The 23,041-nt window shown below is 40.6% G+C and overlaps 1 protein-coding gene across 2 annotated transcripts in view; it reads left to right on the top strand.

Annotated features, from left to right (window-relative positions):
• PDGFD (platelet derived growth factor D) overlaps positions 1-23,041 on the top strand; it is a 246,891-nt gene that overhangs the window by 156,403 nt on the left and 67,447 nt on the right. Inside the window, exons 2-3 of one of the 2 annotated variants that reach the window (XM_005856869.2) lie at positions 6,604-6,790; positions 11,226-11,406. In XM_005856869.2, coding sequence (XP_005856931.1) covers positions 6,604-6,790; positions 11,226-11,406 — 368 coding nt within the window. Of the gene's footprint in view, positions 1-6,585; positions 6,791-11,225; positions 11,407-23,041 lie in introns of both variants that reach the window. The other variant, XM_005856870.2, reaches the window with a different exon arrangement.

Genomic DNA, 23,041 nt, shown 5'->3' with positions numbered 1-23,041 from the left:
TGATTCCTCAGTCTGTTCCATGCTTCTGTGTCTCTGGATCTGTTTGATTCTACTACTAGCTTTGTGCCCTGAGGTCACAAGTTTCTTAAACTGCTGGAGATTCCTTTGTAAAATTCAGATATTATGGATCACATGGGTTGTTGTGAGGATTAAATAAAGTAAGGTATTTAAACTTTTTATGGTGTGCCTGGCACATAATAATTGCTCCATAAATGTTTGCTATTATTGGAACACCAGAGTAAATACCTTCATTCAGAAACGAAACTCTGTGTATAATACTTGGTAGTGATCTCAGGTTTAATTTGTAGGTTTCTCTGTGTTTCTATATTTCATTATAACTCTCCGGCTAAGAATAGCACTAAGTTGACATGAAGTTATCAATTATATTTAAACAATGTGACTCAAAAGTCGAAGTGGATTACAGAGAGCAAAGAATCTAAAAGTCTCTAGCAAATTTCAGACTAAGAAGGAAGAACACCTTCTATATATAGTAGTTAAGAGCATCAGCTCTGGGACCAATTGCCTGGATTTGTATTCTGACTCCACACTTCACTAACTCCATGACCTTGAGTAAACTACGTGACATCTCTGTGCCTCAGACTCTTCATCTGTCAAATGGTGATAATAAACTCAGCAAGTTTATTTATTTGTTTGTTTATTTTATTGTTGACAGTATTATAGGTGTCCCCTATCTTTCCCCGCTTGGTCCCCCTCCACCCAGCCCTGCCCCACCACAGGCCTTCACCACACTATTCTCTGTGTCCATGGGTTACCCATAGATATATGTAACTTCTTTAATTAATCTCTCCCAGTCCCTATCATGCCCCTCCCCTCTGAGATTTGAAGTATATATGGTCTCTCTCTCTCTCTCTCTCTCTCTCTCACACACACACACACACACACACACACACACACACACACAAGGTCATGTTTAATAGAGTTTAGATGCTGTAACTGAAATATGCAAAGTGCTTAGAAAAATGCCTTGCACAAAATAAGCACTATAAAAGTGTTTACTGTTGATCTCTAGCTTGTATATATGTAGATTTTGGGAGTGTTTTGTTTTGAAGGGAAAATAAATCAGAAATTAGATTTTTTTTTTAATTTTTTTGGCCTCAAGTTCAATATACTGCAATATAGGTCTGTGGTAACTTCATAAAACTGGAAACAAGTTTTTCTTAATGAAACTACAGCTTTCTTAAAAATATAATTGGTGTTTCATTTAAAAGCAGAGTTAGTACTCTTACGATAGTCTAGTCTTTCATAATGTTCTAGAAAAAAAGAAGTCCCTTTTCTACTGGCAGAAATCTCTATGCCAGCACATATGAAGGATACTCACTTTGTCATTGACAAGCTCTGTGGTCTTCTGTGTGTTGATACCATTGACCTCTCTGTCCTTGAAATTGCCTCTTTCTGGGCAACTTGACATAGACATGGCACTGCTGTGGGTCCCCTGCCTGCCTCCCAGACATTGCTTCTCTGATTTCCCAGGCAATTCTTTTGTCGTCTGACCTCCCGCCCCCCGACATGTGTGCCAGCACCCACGCCTTAGCCTCCTTTCTGCAGACACTTCCTCGGGACCCCCCGCCCCAAAGGCTTCCCCTTTCCTCTCTAAGCAGAGACCTCATCTGTTCTATTCCCCCACATTAAGTCCAGTGTTATAGTCCCAGAAGCCTGCTAAAGCTTCCACTTGAATTTCTCATTGCCACACTGAAACCAGATTTCTATTTCTTCAAAAATGTTTCCCCTACCCATTCTGCTGTGTGTTAGGGTTACCATGCTGGGTGTAGGCCTTTGCATTAGCATGTTGCTCCTGTCTCTTGATTTTTTTTTTCTGATTTGGACTTACTGCTACCTTCCATTCTAGGTCAGAACCTTGTTCTTCAGCAACTACATAGTTTCCCCCATCCAAGATTTCACTTTCTACAGCTTCAGTTAACCAAGGTCAACTAGGGCCCCAACATATTAATTCCAGAAATATACAATTCATGTTTTGCATTGCACACCATCCTGAGGAGTGTGATGAAGTTTCAAGATTCCCACATCATCCCACCCAGGATGTGACTCATCCCTTTGCTAAGTTCTCCACACAGTAGATCCTCCCCACCCATAGTCAGGGAGTAGCCTTCTTGGTTATTAGATCAACTGTAAGTATCAGAGTGCTGTTGTTCCAGTCACCCTTATTTTACTTAATAATGACCCCAAAGTGCGAGAGTGGTGATGCTGGCAATTCAGATATGCCAAAGAGAAGACACAAGGTTCTTTCTTTAAGTGAGTTAATAAGGAAAGAAGTTGTATCCTGAGGTTGCTAAGGTCTACAGTAAGAACCAATCTTATCTGTGAAACTAAAAGAAGGAAAAATAAATTTGTTCTAATTTTGCTAGTGTACCCTAAACTGTAAAAGTTATGGCCACAGTATGTGACAAGTACTTAAGATAGAGAAGGTATTAAATTTATGGGTGGAAGATATGTTCTGATTGATGGCAATGTGGTGCACCAGAAAGCAATGAGTCTACAAGAAGACTTTAGCAAGGGATCCTCTGAAACCAGTGACCAGATTCACATAACTTTATTTTAATATATTTGAATTGATTTCAGAGAGAGAGAGAGAGAGAGAGAAAGAGAGATAGAAACATCAATGATGAGAGAGAATCATTGATCTGCTGCCTCCTGCACACCCTGAAACCCGGGCATGTGCCCTGACGGGGAATTGAATACCGGTTCATAGGTCGATGCTCAACTACTGAGCCACACTGACCAGGCCACATAACTTTTATTAGGGTGTATTGTTACAATTATTTTGTTTTATTAGTAGTTATTGTCCATCTCTTACTGTGCTTATGTATAAATTAAACATTACCATAGGTTTGTGTGTTTAGGAAAACACAGAGTATATACAGAGTTGTGGACTATCCTCTGTTTCAGGCATCTGCTGGGGGTGCTGTGTCCCCTGCAGATCAGGGGGGACTGCTGTGCCTCCTAGGAGATGGTCCCATGGCAGGTGCTTGCCTTCAGGTGCTCTACTTCCAGGTGCTCTCCTGCAGGTCATTTTCCACAGTACCAACAGGCTGATGACCTTCCCTTCCACTAGCCTTTTACCCTTTCCAGAACTTTCCTGTTTCCACCTCTATAAAGTGCAGGTACATTTGTCTTTCAAATCTTTCTGGAGTTTGCCTTTAAAGTATGTTACCACCCCCAACCCCCCAATATAAACTGTTGGAATGTGCTCAGGTTAGTCCTCCTGCTGTGAGCCGCACACACACCTTGTACTCACCATGCTAGCCCTGTAGCTCCCCCTGCTCTGATAAGTATGTGTCAACTTTGTTTTTCAGGTCTTCAAAGACAACTGCTCTCTAAACATTCTTAAATTATATTTGAATCTAACATAGTCTCTGGAACAGTAAAAATATAAAATTACATAAATGTAAAAAAAAAAAACACACAAAAAAACAAACAAAACAAAACAAAAAAAAACACTGAATATTACCCCTGAAAGAGACCAAAGAGTAAATATGCTACTCAATCTTATTTTACAAATGAGTAATCTGAACATCTGAGATGGGTTATTTAAAAATTTAATAGTTATATATTCCAATTTGTGGTTACCTTCTATTCATGGCACATGGTATCCGTTGCTATTTACATTGTTGATATAAAGTTTTATCTAGAATAGATTTGCTTTTGATTAGAAATATTAATTTAGAGAAATTATAAGTAACTAATCGTACCGAAGATAAGAAAATACGGCAAAAATGTGAAAGTAATAAGAGATAGGATTGAAAATATCTCAATGCATTGATTAGAGTTTGTGCTTAATAAATGATTGTTGACTGGCTTGTTGAAAGCTCACACCTGTCTCCCTACTCCCTAGCAAACAGCCTTCACCCACTTACAGCAGACAAGTACTTTTCATGGCTACGTTTTCAGCATAAGGTCAAAGGAAGAGAAGAGTAACAGGTCAGCTGGCAAAACTGTTTCTGGCCCTGTAGGCTTCCTTTAACTTTAGCTGAGCTCACTGTAGGTGGTGCCTGCGGAGCCAGTGCCCTAGTCTGCAGACAGGAGTGTGGACTTCCTTTAGCCACCTCGCTCTTCCTAGAACTCTCTTTCCCACACAAAGTTTAACTGGGCAAGTCCAACACTACAAACAGCATGAGTAAAGAAAGTGAAGTGGAAATTCCCATATGCACAGGAATATTTGTAAAGGGGAGAGAAGACTACATTCCGCATGCTGACTCATTGTTCACATGCCTTCTCTTATTTTGGAAACTTTAAGAGCTACCCTCAGTAGCTTAACCTCTGAGTGGTTTCCGCCAGCACTTTAGACCTTCCTGACCAGGCTCACTGAATTACAGGCCCCCGAGTGAACTCTGCGGAGAAACAGAAATAGGCTGTGGCTGGAGTCTGCTTACAGAGGGGCCTAAAAAGCCGAAATCTAAAGCGCAAAGAACTCTGGATACTGGGAGAAATGAAAAATGGATCCACTGTGCAATGTAATTCTGATACAAGCTACCTAGAGTTAGGTCAGGTTTCACAGGTTAAGGGCACAGTCCCTGCAAGACTGCACTTCAGACACCAGCTGCAAGTTTGGTGGTCCCCAGGCTACCCACACTTCCGACCAGCTGGCTACAAATTCAGCCTTTCCCACAGCCCCTCAGGTTGGAGAATTTGCTAGTGGTGATGTAAGAAGTCCAAACCTGTAGATAACTTCTTAAAAATATGTTTTGCTTGATAATAGAGAAATAGGAAGGGAGAGGGAGAGAGAAACATCTATCTCTGTGGGCTGCCTCCTACACACCCCCTACTGGGAATCAATCCCACAACCCTGGCATGTGCCCCTGACAGGTAATCTAGAACCTGTGACCTCTCTGAGCCACACCTGCTAGAGCCTGTGGAGAATTTTTATAAGAGTTTATTTGAGCCAAACTGAAGACACATGTTGGGAAGCAAGCTCTCAAATGCTCCAGAGAATAACAGTTTTGCAGCTTCTTTTATGCATGTGAAATTAAGGGAGGAATTTAAGGAAGACACTTTGGAGGGAAGGAAAAGCAAGGGGGAGGGGGGTTGAATTACAGATTACAGAATAGTTAACAGGATTATGTGCTTTTTGCAGCTGGTTATGGCTTATTTCAAAAGTGTGTTAACCTAGATGCACAGAAACAATGGACAGGCCTTGCTTAAGGCAAATATAAACTTCTTACTAAAAAGTTATATGCCTGAGGCCTGACTACCCACCATGGCCTGCCCAGTTAAGAATTTATGATCATGTCACCCTGTGAGGTCACTTTCCATAGAACCCCCCTTTTATTTCATTCACACTAGAACAACTCTTTGAATTTAAGAAAGTACTGTAGGTAAAATTATAATTTTACTACAAAATGTAGAAATCAGAACCAGCCAAGTAAAGAGGCACATGTGGCAAGCAAGTCTGGGAGGGTCCCAAGCATGAGGCTTTTGTTCCTCAGGACAGATCGCCTTCCCAGCACATCAATGTGCATCACCAACCAGGAAGCTTACCCAAGCCCCAGGGACCAGAATCTTTCTGGGGCTTCATTCTGTAGGCAGGATTGATTGAATCACAAGCAATGTGATTAAACTCACTCCTCAGTGCTCCTTCCCTCCAGGCTGATATCAAGGCTCAGAGGTCATGTTGGTCTTTCTGTTGAGGCCAGTACACTACCTGAAACTACTTAAGGGTTCCAAGTGTATCACCTCATTAGCATAATGTGGTCCCAGGGGAGTACCATGAAAAAGAACACTTCTATTACTTGCAAAATTCTAAGGGTTTAGAAGTTCCCTTTCAGGAACTCAGGACAAAGACCAAACAAAAATGCTATTAAACAAATAACACACAGAAAATAGAAGATGAATTGGATCTATTTAAGCCATGAAAAACTAACACAAAAAAATATGATTTTTATGATGGAGAAACCACGGAAAAATGTCACTTGAATGTAAAATGAGGGTCATTAAACATCATTAGATCTTTAAAATGTGTTTTTCACTCACGGGTTCATTTATACAGCATTATTTATTGAGTGTCTACCTCCTATGCTAGTCAATGAAGGTATACCAGTACACTGCCCCTGTTTAAAAAATAATAATTTTATTTGTATTACATTAAAAAGAGGAAGGATGGTGCTGAGGGGTGGGAGTGGCTGGGGAGAGGTCAATAGGCAGGGAGGGAAGGAGATATATGTAATATTAAACAATAAAGAATTTAAATTAGAAACATAAAAAAGAGGGAGAATGAACTAGTTGAAATTATTTGCTTGTTTTAACTACAATCAAAATGAACCTGAGTTCTGGGATAATCATTAATTTTTCCTTGTCAAATATGATGTTAAGAGAGCCCCTCAAATACAAAGCATTTGTCGTCAAGTCTATATTGGAGAGGAATTTTGGGAAGTGGGGGTTATAGGAGAAATGTATATGTTGTTTGTTTCACCAGAAGGCTACCATTTGGTTTTATGTTTTTAAACAAAATCAAAAAGTGCTTTGAAATGCGATGTTTTTTAAACTGTTCTTTTTTTGCTTTCCTGTAATTGGAGCAACATACTAATTTCTACAAGTTGTGACTACTAACAGAGAGCAATCACCTCACAGACTTGTACCGGAGAGACGAAACCATCCAGGTGACAGGAAATGGCCACGTGCAGAGTCCCCGCTTCCCAAACAGCTACCCCAGGAACCTGCTTCTGACATGGCGGCTGCATTCCCAGGAGAAGACAAGGATACAGCTAGCCTTTGACAATCAGTTTGGATTAGAGGAAGCAGAAAATGATATCTGTAGGTAAGTGGAGAAAAATGTCCAGTTTAGAGAACTCTCCCAAGGTGAAAAATAAAAGATGAATTGAAAAGCATCACATTAAACTCCCCTTTTGGGCTCTTTGGACCTGCTCAAGCTGCACCACTTCTTTCTCAAAAAGCCTTATGTCCGTCTTAACGGACAAAATAAACTGGGGCATGGACGGTGCTGTGGAGGGGCTAGTAGCCTCACTTTCACACCTGTCAGAGCCAGGCTGCATGACCCCCAGCCCCCAGAGAAGGCAGGAGTCTGCTACTACAACAGCCTCTGTGAGTAGATGGATGCATCCCATAACCCTACATCACCTGCAGCGAAGGCTTGTGGCTCTGGCCCAAGTCAGCCTTGGGCTCAAGGAGTGTGTACCTACTTGGCTCCAGGAACTAATCAGACTATGTAACCTCTGCACAGTAACGGTTCCCGCAGCACTGGGAGAGGGTGACGGTGAGGACCTACAGCAGTGACGGCGAACCTATGACACGCGTGTCAGAGGTGACACGCAAACTCATTTTTTTGGTTGATTGTTCTTTGTTAAATGGCATTTAAATATATAAAATAAATATCAAAAATATAAGTCTTTGTTTTACTATGGTTGCAAAGATCAAAAAATTTCTATATGTGACACGGCACCAGAGTTAAGTTAGGGTTTTTCAAAATGCTGACACGCCGAGCTCAAAAGGTTCGCCATCACTGACCTACAGTGTCAGGCCCTTACCCTGACATCATAGTTTTAAGATCTCAGGTGTGTGTAGGAAGGAAGAGGTGGCAACCCCAGGGACTGTGTGCTCCTCAGATGGTCTGTTTCCTGCAGTTTCTGAGTCAGCATTAGAAGATAAAACCATGGCTGATAATCTCCCTTTTTTGGAATATTTATCAGACAAAGCCCTGGCTGTTGTTTTTTTGAATTGTCTGCTCCACAGCATCTTATTCACTTAATTAGCATATATAAGACTCAGGGAGGATTTTTCTCTTTTCTGTACTTAACTGCGCACACTTGTTCTGCATTGCCAATGAACTACTGAGCTGCTAAATCCTTCCAGCAGGTTTATTTTTCTTTGAATAATAAAAAGAGGGAGCCTCAAATTTGGCTGTCCTTTGTTGCATGTTTATTATGCTGACAGCTTTTTATTATGTTGCTATGTTTTTCAATAGCAGTGACTGTGACTTTTTAGGACCATAGAGGGTACTGTATGTCCGAAAACAAATTCAAATACATGCCAGAAGAGCCAGTCAGTATTTACAAGGAGGATAAACTAGAGCAGATCTTGTTTCTTTTCAACCTTGAAAGAAAGAACTAATTTTTTGCACTGGAAAAAAAACACAGTTTATGAGAAACACACACACACACACACACACACACAGATAGATAGATAGATAGATAGATAGATAGATATAGATATAGATATTATGAGAAACACACACACACACACACACACACACACACACAGCACTATTGAAAGATTATTAAAGGTGATGACACGGAAGGAGAAAGCCAGGTTTCTACTACTGAACAGGGATTTTGATTCTGGTAGTGAGTGAGCTCTTTTGGCATCCTGGCCTCTAAAACAGAAGAAGAGAAAGCTAGAATGGTTAGCTTTTTGGCCCTCCATCAAATCTAGTTGCTCCTCAAAATGTATGGAGAAGTAGAGGAATCAGAGGTGGACAGGGGCAAGAAGAAGGGAAAGACACAGTTCAGAGATTCGCCTCAACGCTCCCTAAGAAACATGGTGGTGCTCTCTTGACATCAGATCCGGAGCAGCTGTTACACTGCTGATGTGTCCTCAAAAAACAAGAACGACCTATTGCCATCTTAACAAAGTTTCCAGTAAACGCCTGCTTTGAGCAGTAAATATGATTTACACATATTTTATATAAAATGAAATGCAATTGGTTTTCTACCCTCTAGTCCCAAGCCTCCTTGACGTTTACATTGTATTATTTTATTGCTTGAAATAATTCTTTGCTAGTTCTTTTCACCTTCCAAGCACTGTATAAAATTTAAGTAACTAGTTTACACAGTGCCCTAGAGTTAACCAGCTGGGAAAATCATATAAACCTTCTTATTCTGCTCATAACGTAACTGAGGCAAAGGACATAGGCTCTCATAAATCACTGCCAACAAAATTAAGTCAGCATGCTGTTGTATTTGCCTCCTCCTTAGGCTATTCTGCCCAACCAATAAGAGCACTGAGGTGCACGGGTAGGACTGTAAAGCCATATTAGATTTCCTTTATATTTAGATGTGGTGTTTCTCATGCTGATTCCTTTTGGCAATTGTGACAAATATATATATAAATGTTTAACAGATTTATGCTGTCACAGGAAAGGGACCAGGACTGATGGGGGTCTGCCCTGGCACAGTATGGAATGTGTAGGTTCTTGACTTCATGCAGGAAAGATGTCATGATATGAGTCCAGGTAATTTTGAGAGTAAGTTTATTAAACTGGGGACAGTGAAACAAAGGAAGGGCTTAAGATAGAAGAGGCAAGATCAGATCAACAGGAGTGAGCTGAGGTGGAGCTGCCTTGACCCTTTGGAAACGTGAGGAGGAGTTGAGCCTAGGCATGGCTACCTTGGCCTTTTAGAAGGAAAGTCAGAGACATAGAAGAAGTGAGCCAGCTGGGCTGCATGGGCTCAGGAAACAAGTTACACAGGCAAAAGGAGGGTCTGTGGAGACAGGTTCAGGGGTTAGTAGGGGACAAGCTGCCACTTTTTTGCTGCTCCCCTTGTGGCAAGTCTCCTGGGAACCATTAGAGTTTAGAAAAAGAAAGCAAAGATATATGCCTGAGGAAAGAATGGGGGTGGGGGGCCCAGCTGTGCTCCAGGGAGAGTGCTCATTGTGTCCTTTGTCTTAAGGGTTTTTATTTGTTTCTAAAGGCAGGAATTTTAGGGGAGGTCTCAGGGGAGGATCTCAATAGAATATTCAGCTGCTTCCTAGGTGTGTCCTTTGATATGCTGGTGTATCAAAATGAGCTCATAGAGGGATTAGGGTCATTATCTGGTCAGTTTCACCTTCAAAGATGTCACCCAAGGGGAACCAGGACTGAGGTGAGTCTGCCCCCTGCATGGTCTGGAATGTGGAAACCATTTACTCCTAACTGTTTTTGGTTAGGGAAGATAATACCTCTTGATTTATTATCTGGCTGTAAATTGCCCAGCCATTTAACTATCTGCCTCAGTTTCCCATTCCATTTGCCCAGGAATTTTCCTAGGTCTTACTCACCGGCTTCAATGCCACTGTTCACTGTGAATGTAAATCATTTGCATTGAGAAGTCATTTGGGGAGAGGTGGAGGGGAGGAGTGAGGCACTGATGCCCAGAACCAAAAGGCAAACAGTTCAGCTCATCAAGTACAATGTTCCAAGATGTTGAGTGTCTGGAAATAGTATAAATGGTCCCTAGAAGATGTCAACTCTGTCACTGAAGATGTCCTATCATGTGAGGGAAAGGTGGGATGGAATGGAGGGACCTCAAGAATCAAATGGTTATATGGAATGTCTAAAGAGGTTCAATCCTGGCCCCCCATGTTTCTCTGACCAGAAAAGGCAAACAGTCCAGCTCATCAAGTACAATGTTCCAAGATGTTGAGTGCCTGGAAATAGTATAAAGGGTCCCTAGAAGATGTCAACTCTGTCACTGAAGATGTCCTATCATGTGAGGGAAAGGTGGGATGGGATGGAGGACCTCGAGAATCAAATGGTTGTATGGAATGTCTAAAGAGGTTCAATCCTGGCCCCCCAAGTTTCTCTGACCAACGCAAAGGGGAACTTATGGTCTTCAGCTCATTCACATCCTCATTTGACCAGCCCAGATATTTACAATATTGATTAGCACACATCCTTACCCAAGTCATATGCTTTCCATTATGATAAAAGTCATATTTTATTATATTATCCTTTCAAAAGACAGTGTCCAAAAAGAAAAATTAGTGATTTATGTTGTGCATAGAAAATGCTGGTCTGTATGCTATACAGCTACGGATTAGTTCCTTTTGAAAGAAAATACTGTGGTTAATTAATTCAAAGTGGGATTTGCCTGAAAATCTTTATATAGCAAATATTTGACCATATAATTAGGACAACATCTTCTCAAATATGATGATAGATTATAGTTATTAGTTTTTCCAGGAAAACCTTATAAGCCAGATGCTAAGAATATAGCCTGTTTTGATTATTAATGATTTGAGAACAGTCATGGCTAAATGTGTATAAAGGTTCTCTCAGAACAGATTGTGGAAGTTTGTATTTAGAAAACTTAATCCAAAAACTAGCTTTGATTTTAACATATCTGTAGGTTATAATTTTTATTCCATCTAGTAGGTAATAAGAAATCACATATGTTCGTTTTAACTTATAAGTGAAAGTATGAATTTCAAAGTCTACTTTAATAAAAATTTGTTTCTTTTTGTGAAATTGATACTAGATATGATTTTGTGGAAGTTGAAGATGTATCTGAAACCAGTACCATTATTAGAGGACGATGGTGTGGACACAAGGAAGTTCCTCCAAGGATAACATCAAGAACAAACCAAATTAAAATAACGTTTAAGTCTGATGACTACTTTGTGGCTAAACCTGGATTCAAGATTTATTATTCTGTTGTGGTAAGTAGCTTAGCCATGCTGTGATTAAAAGAAAACACTGGTTTCATGAAGTATAGAGATCATTTTCTATGATTAAACACAGTGCTGTGAGGGTGAAGATAATATAGTGAATAGAAAAAGTAAAATGGTTTCTAGTAAAGCAGATACTATATTACCTTTGATTTAATTGACGCAAGGTAAATGTATAGCCAGATAGAAGGTGAGAGTTGAGCCTCTTTGATTTGAAAGTTGTCTATGTATTTCTGATCACGTAAAAGGGTCCTAATGACTTTAGTGTAAATTATCACTCAAATTTGGGAAGGGTCTGTGTTATAATCATACATCCTCAGAGGTAGCAAGCATCTTAAAGATCATGAGGTGTATTCAGGGCCCACGAGTTGGATTCTTGTCTACTACACCCATGCTTATTTGTGGTATCTCCTCTATTAAAACACCGCAGTAGTCACTTCCAGCTTTAAGTGGTTTCTGACTGTTGGAAAATGTCTAAGGTTTTATCAAACCAAAATTGACATTGTAGTTAATTCTACTTGTTGGGCCACACACAGTCATAGCCACTTCTTCAGTTAATCGGTCATTCATAAAACAATATGAAGTTCCTGCTTGTTGTTAGACACTCTCATAGGTATAGTAAGTAGATACAAAGGTAAGCAGGACAGACAGGTTATTGACCTCTCGGAACTTACAGTTTGATAAATATAACAATTAACAGCCCTGGTCAGTATGGCTCAGTTGGTTGGAGTGTCATCCCTTACATGGAAGGGTTGCAGGTTCGATCCCCAGTCGGGGCACATGTTTCTCTTTCACGTCAATGTTTCTCTCTATCTCCCTTTCTCTCCCTCTAAAATCAATAAGCATATCCTTGGGTGAAGACTTTTTTTAAAAAGGGGGTAACAACTGAGAATGATGCATATTAAGACAGAAGTACTGGGTGTGATAGGTCAAGCCCAGGAGACAGCAGAATAATTTTGCCTATATATTATCTTAAATATTCCCGAGTCCTTTAACTGTGCGTAGTATATTGTTTTTTGTTCTCTCAGCAACATTTTTTCACTCTCATTCAGTTTGTTTCCATCCCCTTTCAAAATGCAGATGGCAAAATAGACCACAGTACTATATATTGAATGAATTTGTAGGGTTTTTCCTCTTATGAGTTAAATTTAGAATAGAAACAAATCTTGCTTTTTGTAAACTAAAGGGTTTTTTTGTTTTGCATTATTGGGAATCATTGAATACTAAATGAATTCTACATCAGAACATTGTAAATGAAGGAAACAGCATGTGGTAACACTGTTCCAGTTTTAATTTGAAAATAATCCATCAAGCATGATTTACATTATTGCAAACTCAGGCAGTGCTGCTCAGCATTAAAATTGAAGGGTGAGCCTTTGGTCTCTACATCTCTTGGCCTTTTAAGGTGTTCATTGACGCATGTGTTCTCAATTGTTCCTGGAAAAAACAGGCTTGGCATGTGATGGATAGGCTTAATGAGGGGCCTCCCCAACCCCCTTTTTCCAAGCACTATTAGTGTGAGTATACTTTTTTATGAAGCTTTGGTTGTGGCTAAGTTGAATGGTCCATAAATCAGTTAGAAACACCCCACCACTAATACAATGTCTTTAAGGAGAAGTAATATCTTCTTATAGAAAAGGAAGTACAAGTATGACTTTAGGGAAGGGTGAGTACTCCTGTTTGAGGAGCTTTGCAGTGTGGTGGAGGCTCATCACTCATCTCCTAGCCAGTGTGCAGTGGAATTTTGTGCAGTCTCTGTGGTTTGAATGAAAACTATTCGGCATCACTCCACTCACTCACTCATTCACCTCCACCAGTAGCTACATTCAATTATGTTTTTTAGAAATGTTGATAGTATAAAATTTTTGTGCATTTCTCTACTGGACACTTGGTCTGCATTGATTAAGAATAATCTCAGGCTCTCTTTCCACTCCTGATAGGCTTCTGGCACAAACCATGAGCAGTTAGAGTCCACGTGCTTTAGTGGCTGAGTTCCAAGAGGTAGAATGAGCTTAATCTTTAGGTGTGTATAGACTCCAGATCTATGTGATTTTTTTTTTTATTAAAATCATTTGAGTCTTGCTCTGCAAGGACAGAAGGTCAATTATGGCTTGGCCAATGTATTGGGAAGATCATTTTGTTCATGTTTAAATTTTCTTGGAGAGACAATAAAGCAGAGTTTATTAACTCAAATGTATAGAGTCTGGGCTTAAAACTCAAAATGGGCCAAGTGTAAATTGACAGTACAGAGTGGGATTAAAAATGGCAGGTCTTCTTTAAGTCTGTAAATAATGACTTGTAGAATGTATTGAAGGTCCATAAAACCTCTAGAAGTCTAGGGGTTAGAGGCAGCTGTTATGCAACTGCAGGCTTAAGGAGTGGTAGGTGCTAGGGAAATTGAACCTTAGAATAGCTTTTCAGAAGTCAAGTGCTCTTGAAAAATGGCAAGTGGCTATTTGGATCAGGCAAGATCAGCTCCATTGGGAACTCTTGCCTCTTCCTTGCCTCAGTGACTCTCCGTGGGCAAGGACTTCTGACACTGCAGGTTATAGGCGTTCAGGGACACAAGGGCCTCTTACACAAAAGTCACATCTACCTGGTCCATGTTTATAATGCTTTTGGAATACCAAGTCCAGTTTTTAGTCAATTTTTCATCAAGTTTTCAGTCTAGGAAGACATAGATAATATCAAAATCACTTATTTTTGGTTGAGAATGATTCTTGTATTACAACTAGAGACCTGGTACACGGATCCGTGTACTAGTGGGGTCCCTCAGCCTGGCCTGCACCCTGTCGCAATCCAGGACCCCTCGGGGGATGTCAGACTGCCGGTTTCTGCTGAGGGATGTAGTAGTGTGCAAAGTGGCAGGCAGCCTGGGAGGAGCCCAAGCCCTGGCTGGGCACTGCACTGCTCCTGCTCATCCCAGCCCTGCTGCCGTAGCCCCACCGCTCAGTAGCAGGGCTGCAGAGGTGGGAGAGGCTCCCGCCGCAGCATCTGGGCTCACCAGCTAGGAGCCAGGCTTCTGGCTGAGTGGCACTCCCACTGTGGGAGCACACTGACCACCAGGGGGCAGCTCCTGCGTTGAGCGTCTGCCCCCTGGTGGTCAGTGTGCATCATAGTGACTGGTCGACCAGTTGCTTAGGCTTTTATATATAGAGATTTTGTTTCATATGCTTAGAATTCAGTCTCTACCATTTTTACAGCACCTATCACAGTCTCTCCTGGGGCAAGGCAGGTACCACAGCCACATAGGACCAGAGCTGTGCTGTAAAGCTCATTTTGGACTGAATAGGGTTTCCCTTGGTACTAATGGTGTGATATTAAACACATCTCTTACCCTTTGCTTTTATATCTATAAAATGGGGATAATAATTGGAGATGGTGTGAGATTTTAAAATGATCACAAATATTTAGCACAACACCTAGGATATAATAAATTTGCTCAATAAATAATAGTGATAATGATCCTACCTCTACCATCACAAATGGTGTATATATCTTTCTTCCAGGTAATTGGTAATGAATTATTTGAGGGTAGGACAAGTATCTTATTCTTGTGGGTATTTTACAGATTGCCTTGTTTATCTATGGCTAGATAGTGCATTTGTTGAATTGACTCTTTTCCGAGAATTTATGATTTATAATAAGGATTGCCTAATTTCATTTTCTTGCTCACCTGTTCAGTCTTCTTTTGTGATTTCGCTCCATTGAAGAGAATACACATTTTCAGAGGCCATAATTAAGCTAATGTTATCAAACACTTGTTAGCAAGATGTGATTATCTAAGTAAATTAGGCTCTCCCACCTCAAATCTGTTTTTTTGGGTTATGAATGAATTGATATTTTTATGGAGGCCATTAAGTAGATTATTGGGAAGATGTCCAATTACAAGGCTCCAAAGGATGTTGTGCAAGAAATGAGCAGCATAAGTATGAATTTCAGTTCTGCTGCTCTCCGGCTGAGGGCTCAATTTTTCATCTGTAAAATGGTGATTATATTACCTAAGATTAGGTAGATGTGATGATTAAATTACATAACTTTTAAGGCACTATGCCTAGATAAGTTATTAATTACTCAAATACCTGCTGCTCTTATTGTTATCATTATCATTGCTATTGTCATGAATGTATCAGGCAACCAGTGAACTTGCTGGACCTATACACAAAGCCCAGTGGTTAGTGTGTACTTGTGCACATGTACAGACACCTCTGACTGCTGGAAGCCGGTCCATCCTTCCTGCTTGACACAGTCGCTGCAGGAAAGAAACATCTGCACAGCATATGTTTCAAGGGACCTGGCATATATAGCATATTGTTCTTAATATGTTTGCTCTCCTTAGCGCCATGTGTTTTAACCAAGGTCACCTCTCCGAGAAAGGTTGTTTCCCCAGGTGGGGATTTTTCCCTGAGGTTAGGGAGGGGATACAACCCCTTAACTAAGTGCCAGGCGGGTAGTTAATCACTTTAACTACAAACAATCACGCTTAAGCTACATAATCTTTACTCCCTGGAATGGAGATAAGAAACGCCCTAACCTTTGCAATAGAAATTGACAGGATTAAAATCGGCTGGTATAAATATAGATGTAACAAGACAATAAACATCAGATCCTGATCAGATCCTAACCAGAACTAGACAGAACCTAGAGACAGAACCTAGCAAGAAAACATGGCAACAGAACCTGGCTAGAACCTGGCGACAGAACCTGACTGGAGATCCGGGCTAGAACATGGCTGGAGATCCTGGAGGGAGAACCTCGCCATGATGATCACCTGAACGCAGCCTCCAAGTCCTTCCTTCTTCGCCTACTCCGTCCACACCTTTGGGGACCCCTGGACCTGCTGGGGCTGGACCCCAGCATCTGACCATAATTCACTTCCTCCATCCAACTTAGAAACATTTTATTGTACATTGTAGCAAACACAAAAAGTTGTATATGTTTAATAGAAGGCACATTTTCAAAATTCAAAAGTAAAAAATCAAGGTATTTGAAAGTTATTCAGAAACTTTCTTTCTGTAATAACAAGCTAGTTTATTTTTTACGAAAACACGGTTTTATCAGGCCAGTTACTTAACTATGTATCTATGCAGTTTGAATTAACTTCAGGTGGTGCAGTTAGATTTCCACTGAGATTAAAATTCTACATGAATCATGGTTTTGCATTATAAATGATCATGTAAAATAGAAGAAAGTGGAGATGAAGAAAAGAAGAAAAAGGGGGACTAGAACCAAGGAGTTGAATAAGTTCATATCTCAATTATAACAACTTTTGCATATTCTTTTTTATTATTATTACTGATTTGAAAGAGAGGGGAACATCAACTTGTTGTTCCACTTATTTATGCATTCATTGGTTGCTTCTTGTATGTGCCCTGACCAGAGGTCAAACCCATAACCTTGGCATATTGGGATGGCGCTCTAACCAATTGAGCTACCGGCCATGTCCTTTGAAGATTCCGTGTTTCCCTAAAACTTAGCAGTTGATGAAACAAAATCATGGTGGGCAAGTCATCCTCATTTGCCTACCCTGAGTTTTGAAAGACAGCTAGAGAATGAAGGAGGACCCCGTTTGCTTTTATCTATAAAATGTGTGAGGATTCCATCTTTAATTGCATAGTCAGGAAAACTTAGGTGAGTGTATGGAGCACCCACTGGTGTTGCAGCCACTTCAGCCAGGACTGTAATAGAGCTAGGGACAGTCAAATTGGGGATCCTCACAGCAGAATCTGTTTACCTCAGTTTATTCCTTTCACAATTATTGGGAGATTGGGAGCTTTAAGGGCTGCAATATTGTTATTTAAGTGTCTACTGTGAGGCAGACCAGCCACAACCCTGGAGATACAGAGTTTCTGCCCTCAGGATCTTGCATGTGGGAGGAAAAAGACAACAGACATGTAAGTAAATGAAGGGTGTCCCCCAAAAATGTATGCACACTTTAACAGCTGATTCTATTACATTTTGAATGTGAAATGTATTTTAATAAGCACTTCTATAATTATTCAAAGTGTGTATACATTTTTTTGGGACACCCTCTAGGGTAGTAAGTGTTTATATACAAACAAATTATTTGAAGTTCAATAAAGGCCAGAAATAAGATAAAAGAGAGCAGTGTGATGGAGAATGACTGGGAAGGGGCTCAGTCCATCTAGAGAGTCAAGGAAGACCTGTACATGTAGCCTTTGAGTTGAGACCTGAAGGGTTAGGAGGAGGCACCCATGAGAAGCTATGCGAGAAGAGTGCTTTAAGCAAAAGCACAGCAAATGCTAAGACCGTGGGATAGAAAAGAAATCTCTTTCCTTTGAAAGTAATAAGTATTTTGATTTCTTAGGACTTAGGCTGCTGGAAGAAAGCAAACATAAGAGAGGGAGGTAGAGCAGTCCCTAACCACTGTCTCAGTCAACAGTGAGAAAGGAGATTTCTTATGCTTCTCTCAGCCCATCCCTATTTTGAGTATCTCTCAAATCTTTCAGTACTGAGACCTGACAAGCTTTTTTAGGTAGCGAAAACCAGAGGGTCAGCTAAGGCCAGATACTAAGAGAGTATTAGTAAGATATCAAATGAAAATCTAAGGCAGAAAGAAAACCAGGGTCAGACAGGAGGAGAGCAGAGCAAGAGAGGCAAATGCATGCTCAAACATTCCTAACTAAATGTTGTTGCACTAGGCCGCCAAGCTTAAGGGTGTTGGTTGAAGCAGGCAGTGTCTCATTGTTGCTGCATTTTATAGGCAAGGGTAGATAAGTGGTCTTATTTAAAATTTTATAAGTGTTCTAAAATTTCATCAATGACAGAGATCATTTTAATGGATTAGGGGGTCTCATTGGGTAAGTTTAATGTATCAGCTATTTAATCAGATTGCTTTCCTAAAACCTGAATACATAATGAGAACTTTAATAGAGTTCATGAGATAGGCATAGGGAAATTTAATAAAGTCCTGGAGCAAAGGATAATTTAACAAAGTGTATATATAGGTAGTTCTAGAAGCAAATGGTAATGGGTAGGCAGGATGAAGAGGAAGTGGGCTCTTGCAATAGGGAGCAGAAGAAGGATTAAGGGAGAAGGAGGAGACAAGAAAGTGAGGTGAAATGAAATCCTATGATAATATTATTTGGCCCAGTCCCATTCAGGGCATTGCTGCTAGTTATGCTTTTGTTTCAGTGCATTAGTCAACAGACATTTTATTGAGCACCTATTATGTTCCATGCACTATGATACATATCAGATATAGAGTAGGGAACAAAACAGCCAAGGTTCCTGCCATTATAGAACTTATAACTTGGCAGGCATAGTCCTAATGATGGTGGTGATGATGATAATGATAAATATATTATAAAATAAAAATAATTAAAAATATAGCATCTAACCCTTTGGGTTTTGTGAAGATTAAATACATGAGGCAAAAGTATGTGAAGTGTTTAATGCAGTGCCTAGCATATCATAAATAATCTGCTGCTACGGAATTGTGCATTGTAAGTAGACTGATTTTAAAAACATATAGAATTTAGAGCTTCAGCATCTTAGAGATCTAGTGTCTAGGCCAGTGATGGCGAATGTATGACACGCGTGTCAGAGGTGACATGCGAACTCATTTTTTTTGGTTGATTTTTCTTTGTTAAATGGCATTTAGATATATAAGATAAATATCAAAAATATAAGTCTTTGTTTTACTATGGTTGCAAATATCAAAAAATTTCTGTATGTGACACGGCACCAGAGTTAAGTTAGGGTTTTTCAAAATGCTGACACGCCAAGCTCAAAAGGTTCACCATCACTGGTCTAGGCCAACGCTCTTATTTTACAAGTGAGGCAATGAACACAGATTAGGTGACTTTACAAATTAAACAGTGAACCCAGAGAGGTTATAAGTTTGTCTGTGGTCACAGAGCTCACAAATACATGTTATCCATGAGATATAAAGCTGTGGATCAGCTTCAAAGAAAAATAAGATATCTGAAATTTTGCATACAATTTCAGGGAGCCCCCTGAATCTCATTTATTATATCCTATGAGTTCTCTCAGATGTGGTTAAGAGCCCCACACATATTGCCGCTGTGTGCCATCTGACATTTGGAATGTTTTCTGCCATGTTGACCAGTCCTTTCCAACACAAGCATGTTTTTGAAATAATACTTTACTACTGCAATTAATTTTCCTCGTAAACCCCATGTGCTGATAACATGAGCAGATGACTCCCCATGTGTGAAGCAACATGTGCAACTTTGCGAGGGAGGCTGTGTGATGACACCTGGACAGTGCAGTGTCCTTGCTTATCTGGAATTTAATTACACAAGCATGCTACAAGTACACCTTTATTCTTGAAAGCCAGAAATATGTAGTGATTTTAAATGACTGTGCCTCTTCATGTACATATAACTTTCTATTACTGTGCTCTTTGATGTACTAATATTTTGGTAGGTCAAGAAAATGAGAAAGAAAGAAAAAGAAGACGGAAGAAAGCTATTCGACCATATTAGAAAATGGCTTGCGTATTAAAGATATGCCTGAAAAAGCAGTATTTCTTTCTTTAAAAGCTATGAAGTGAACCTCAGTAAAACAAACAAAACAAAAAACACCTCCACCTAATGTTCACTTACAAATTCAACAGGCATTTCAGAGAATGTACTGTGGGTAATAATAAGAAGAATGTAATAGTCCTGTGAAGGAGAAACAATTATAAAATGCTGTGAATGGCAGGGATAAAATGTGAATGTGATATTCTGGGCACACAAGGAAGAGATTTACTTAACCTCACAAAGGTGGCGATTGCTGGTGTAAGGGAAGCAAAAGACTTTTTTCCTCTACCCTCTTAGGTTCTCTCTGTCTGAAACCCTGCAAATTAGACTGACCAAAGACAGGTTAACAAGAGAAAACAAACAGAAGTTCCTTTTTAAAAAATTGATTTTTAGAGAGAGAGGAAGGGAGAGAGAGAGAAAAATCAATGTGAGAGCTGAACATTGATGGGTTGCCTCCTGCAAGCCCCCTACAAGGGATGAGCAAGCATCCCAGGCATGTGCCCTGACTGAGAATCAAACCAGCAACCTCCCTGTGCATGGGACGATGCCCAACCATTTGAGCAACACTGGCCAGGGCCAAACAGAAGTTTCTTAATAGTTGTCATCACACACACGGGAGCACTCAGTGCTGAGTAACTCAAAACGGTGGTTAGAAGTTAGGCTTATATAACATCTAACTGAGAATAAAAATGTTTAGAGAAATGACAAGACAAGGGAAACGGACTTTGAGTTTCCAGGCTAGCAAATTGTGGAAAATATGTAGATTAGATGAATATATGAAGAAACAAACAAAAGCCAAAGGTTAGTTAGTGAGGCTTGTTATACATATTCCTCTGGCCTCTCTAGGCTGAGAAGGGTCTGGAGTTGTCTGGCGATTAGCTTCTGTCCTTCCTGGTAGAGAAGGAAGGGAGGAAACCTTTACAAATGTATGTTCTTCTGGGTAGTTAGTGGGAGGGCAGAGAGCTTTTTCCATGTCTGCTTCTTAACTGCCTTCCGCTTAAAATAACCCCATTCTAAAGTGGCCTAGTCGGGGTGACATATTTGACCACCCTTTATTGGACTGAGTCAGAGAGGAAAGAGCACCCTGGGGAGAGGGTGTTGCCTAAATAAAGGCACAAAGTCAAAACATTTCATATCCTGATGACTTAATTCAAAGTGTCGCTGGTTAAGGGGTACTGACAACCTCTTTATTTTTGCCATTAGAAAAGAGATACAAAAAGCCAGAATATCATCAGAATAGCAGCTTTATTAATGGGGATTGAAGAAATGCCAAAGCTCAGGACTCTCTTGTAAATCTAGAGTAATCAGATTTTGGCTGGGACCCAGAACCCAGTGGGGTGTATTATTATGGTGATGCAGTTTCAGACCAAAGGAGGAGTCTGGAGCCTATAAAACAGACTTGGGATGCACTTACACACCTCTCTCACTGCATGAAAGATCACAGTCTGAGGGCAGCCAACTCCCAACCCTGCTAATCTTAACAGATGGACCAGGGAATTGGAGGAGAGTGGACACCCTTCCCAATGGCTGGAGGCAGAAGCAGGCAGCTCAAGAGAGAAATACAGGAATGGGGTGGGGATAGAGGAAGGGAGGGAGGATGAAAGAAATGATGAAGGGCAGAAATCCATAATGAAAGAGACCAAAGATGTTGATGTCTCCATATCTGTGGGCTGAAGTAGAAATATGGAAGAAAGGGTTTCCTCTTCTAAGTAAGCAAAAAAAGGTTCCTGTGCCCATGACATCCAAGCCCATAGTGATGGTTATGCCTTTAATTTTCAATCAGTCATCTTTGGTTAAGGTTTTGAGAACTTAATCCCACCTACTTACGGTTCTAAGAAGAGCTAATTGACCTGCTCCACCTCTCTAATAATCAGCTATTCTGAGTGGCAAGTTGAAGATCCCTGGAACTTTGAGGAAATGCCAGTCTTTTCTCTAAGGTGACAAAAGGAATTAGAAATCAATCATACCTTGGCAGGTTTTACTCAGTGGTTAGAGCATCGGCCTGTGGACCGAGGGGCTATGGGTTTGATTCCAGGTCAAGGGCATGTACCTCGGTTGCAGGTTCAATCCCGGCCCGGGCAGGGTGTGTGTAGAAGGCAATCATTTGATGTCTCTTGCTCTCTCTCCTCCAGCTCCCTCCCTCCCTCCCTTTCACTCTTTCCAAAATTCAATGGAAAATGTATCCTCCAGTGAGGATTAAAAAAAAAAAAATCAAACAATCAATCATAAAGACAGGACTCATCTAGCCTTGAAAATAACTGTCCTTAATGTTCCCTTTATCGGTGGGAATGTAACAGATTAAGGCTGACCTCTGTTCAACATCGCTTCTTTCTTACCTGTGAGAAAATTGAGCTACAAAGTGACTGGTCTCTTTTTTGCAATTGAAAATCAAAACTGGACAGGCAAAAATAAATTTTAGAAAAGAGAGAGATTGAAAATGCATGGAGCCACCTCTGAAAAATAGAGATACATGAATAGATAATCAAGTAATCATTGCTTTTTGGCTGGGCCCTGCTCATCACTTCCTGATTGGTCTCCCTACCTCCTGTCTCCACTACCTTCAATCTGTTCCGCACATGGTTGCCAGCTAAAGTAAAGCTGTGATAAATCATTTTCCGGCTGAAAATTCGTGAATGACTTCCAATTTTCTATGGAATTATGTCCAAACACCTCACTCTGATACTGAGAGCCTTCCACATTCTGATCCTAACCTAACAGTCTAGCTTCAATCTCCCTTCTCCCAGTACATCTTCTTCAGTCCAGAGAAACAGCATTATTCCCTGGTAGCCCAATTGACTCATGATTATCCATCTTTAAGCCCTGGCACTTAATCTATATAATAAAAACCTAGTGGTCGTAACGCTGTAACAACCAAACAACCAGTCACCAGGAGGTACATGGAGCACCTCTCGGTCCCTACCCTCACCAGTCCTTAAGCCACTCGCCATGGGGGGGGAGGAGGGTGGCAGCAGGGTAAGACTGGGGACTGTTGAGCAGCAGCAGGAGTTTTGAGGAGCAGTCGCAGGGCGGGGGGAGCCTCGTGGAGCAGTGGTGGGGTGGGGGGAGCCTCACAGAGCAGTGGCGGGGGGAAGGGAGCCTCACAGAGCAGTGGTGGG

The sequence above is a fragment of the Myotis brandtii genome, unplaced genomic scaffold, assembly GCF_000412655.1.
Source record: "Myotis brandtii unplaced genomic scaffold, ASM41265v1 scaffold105, whole genome shotgun sequence".
Lineage (NCBI taxonomy): Eukaryota > Metazoa > Chordata > Mammalia > Chiroptera > Vespertilionidae > Myotis > Myotis brandtii.
This window is presented reverse-complemented; position numbering and strand designations above follow the sequence as displayed.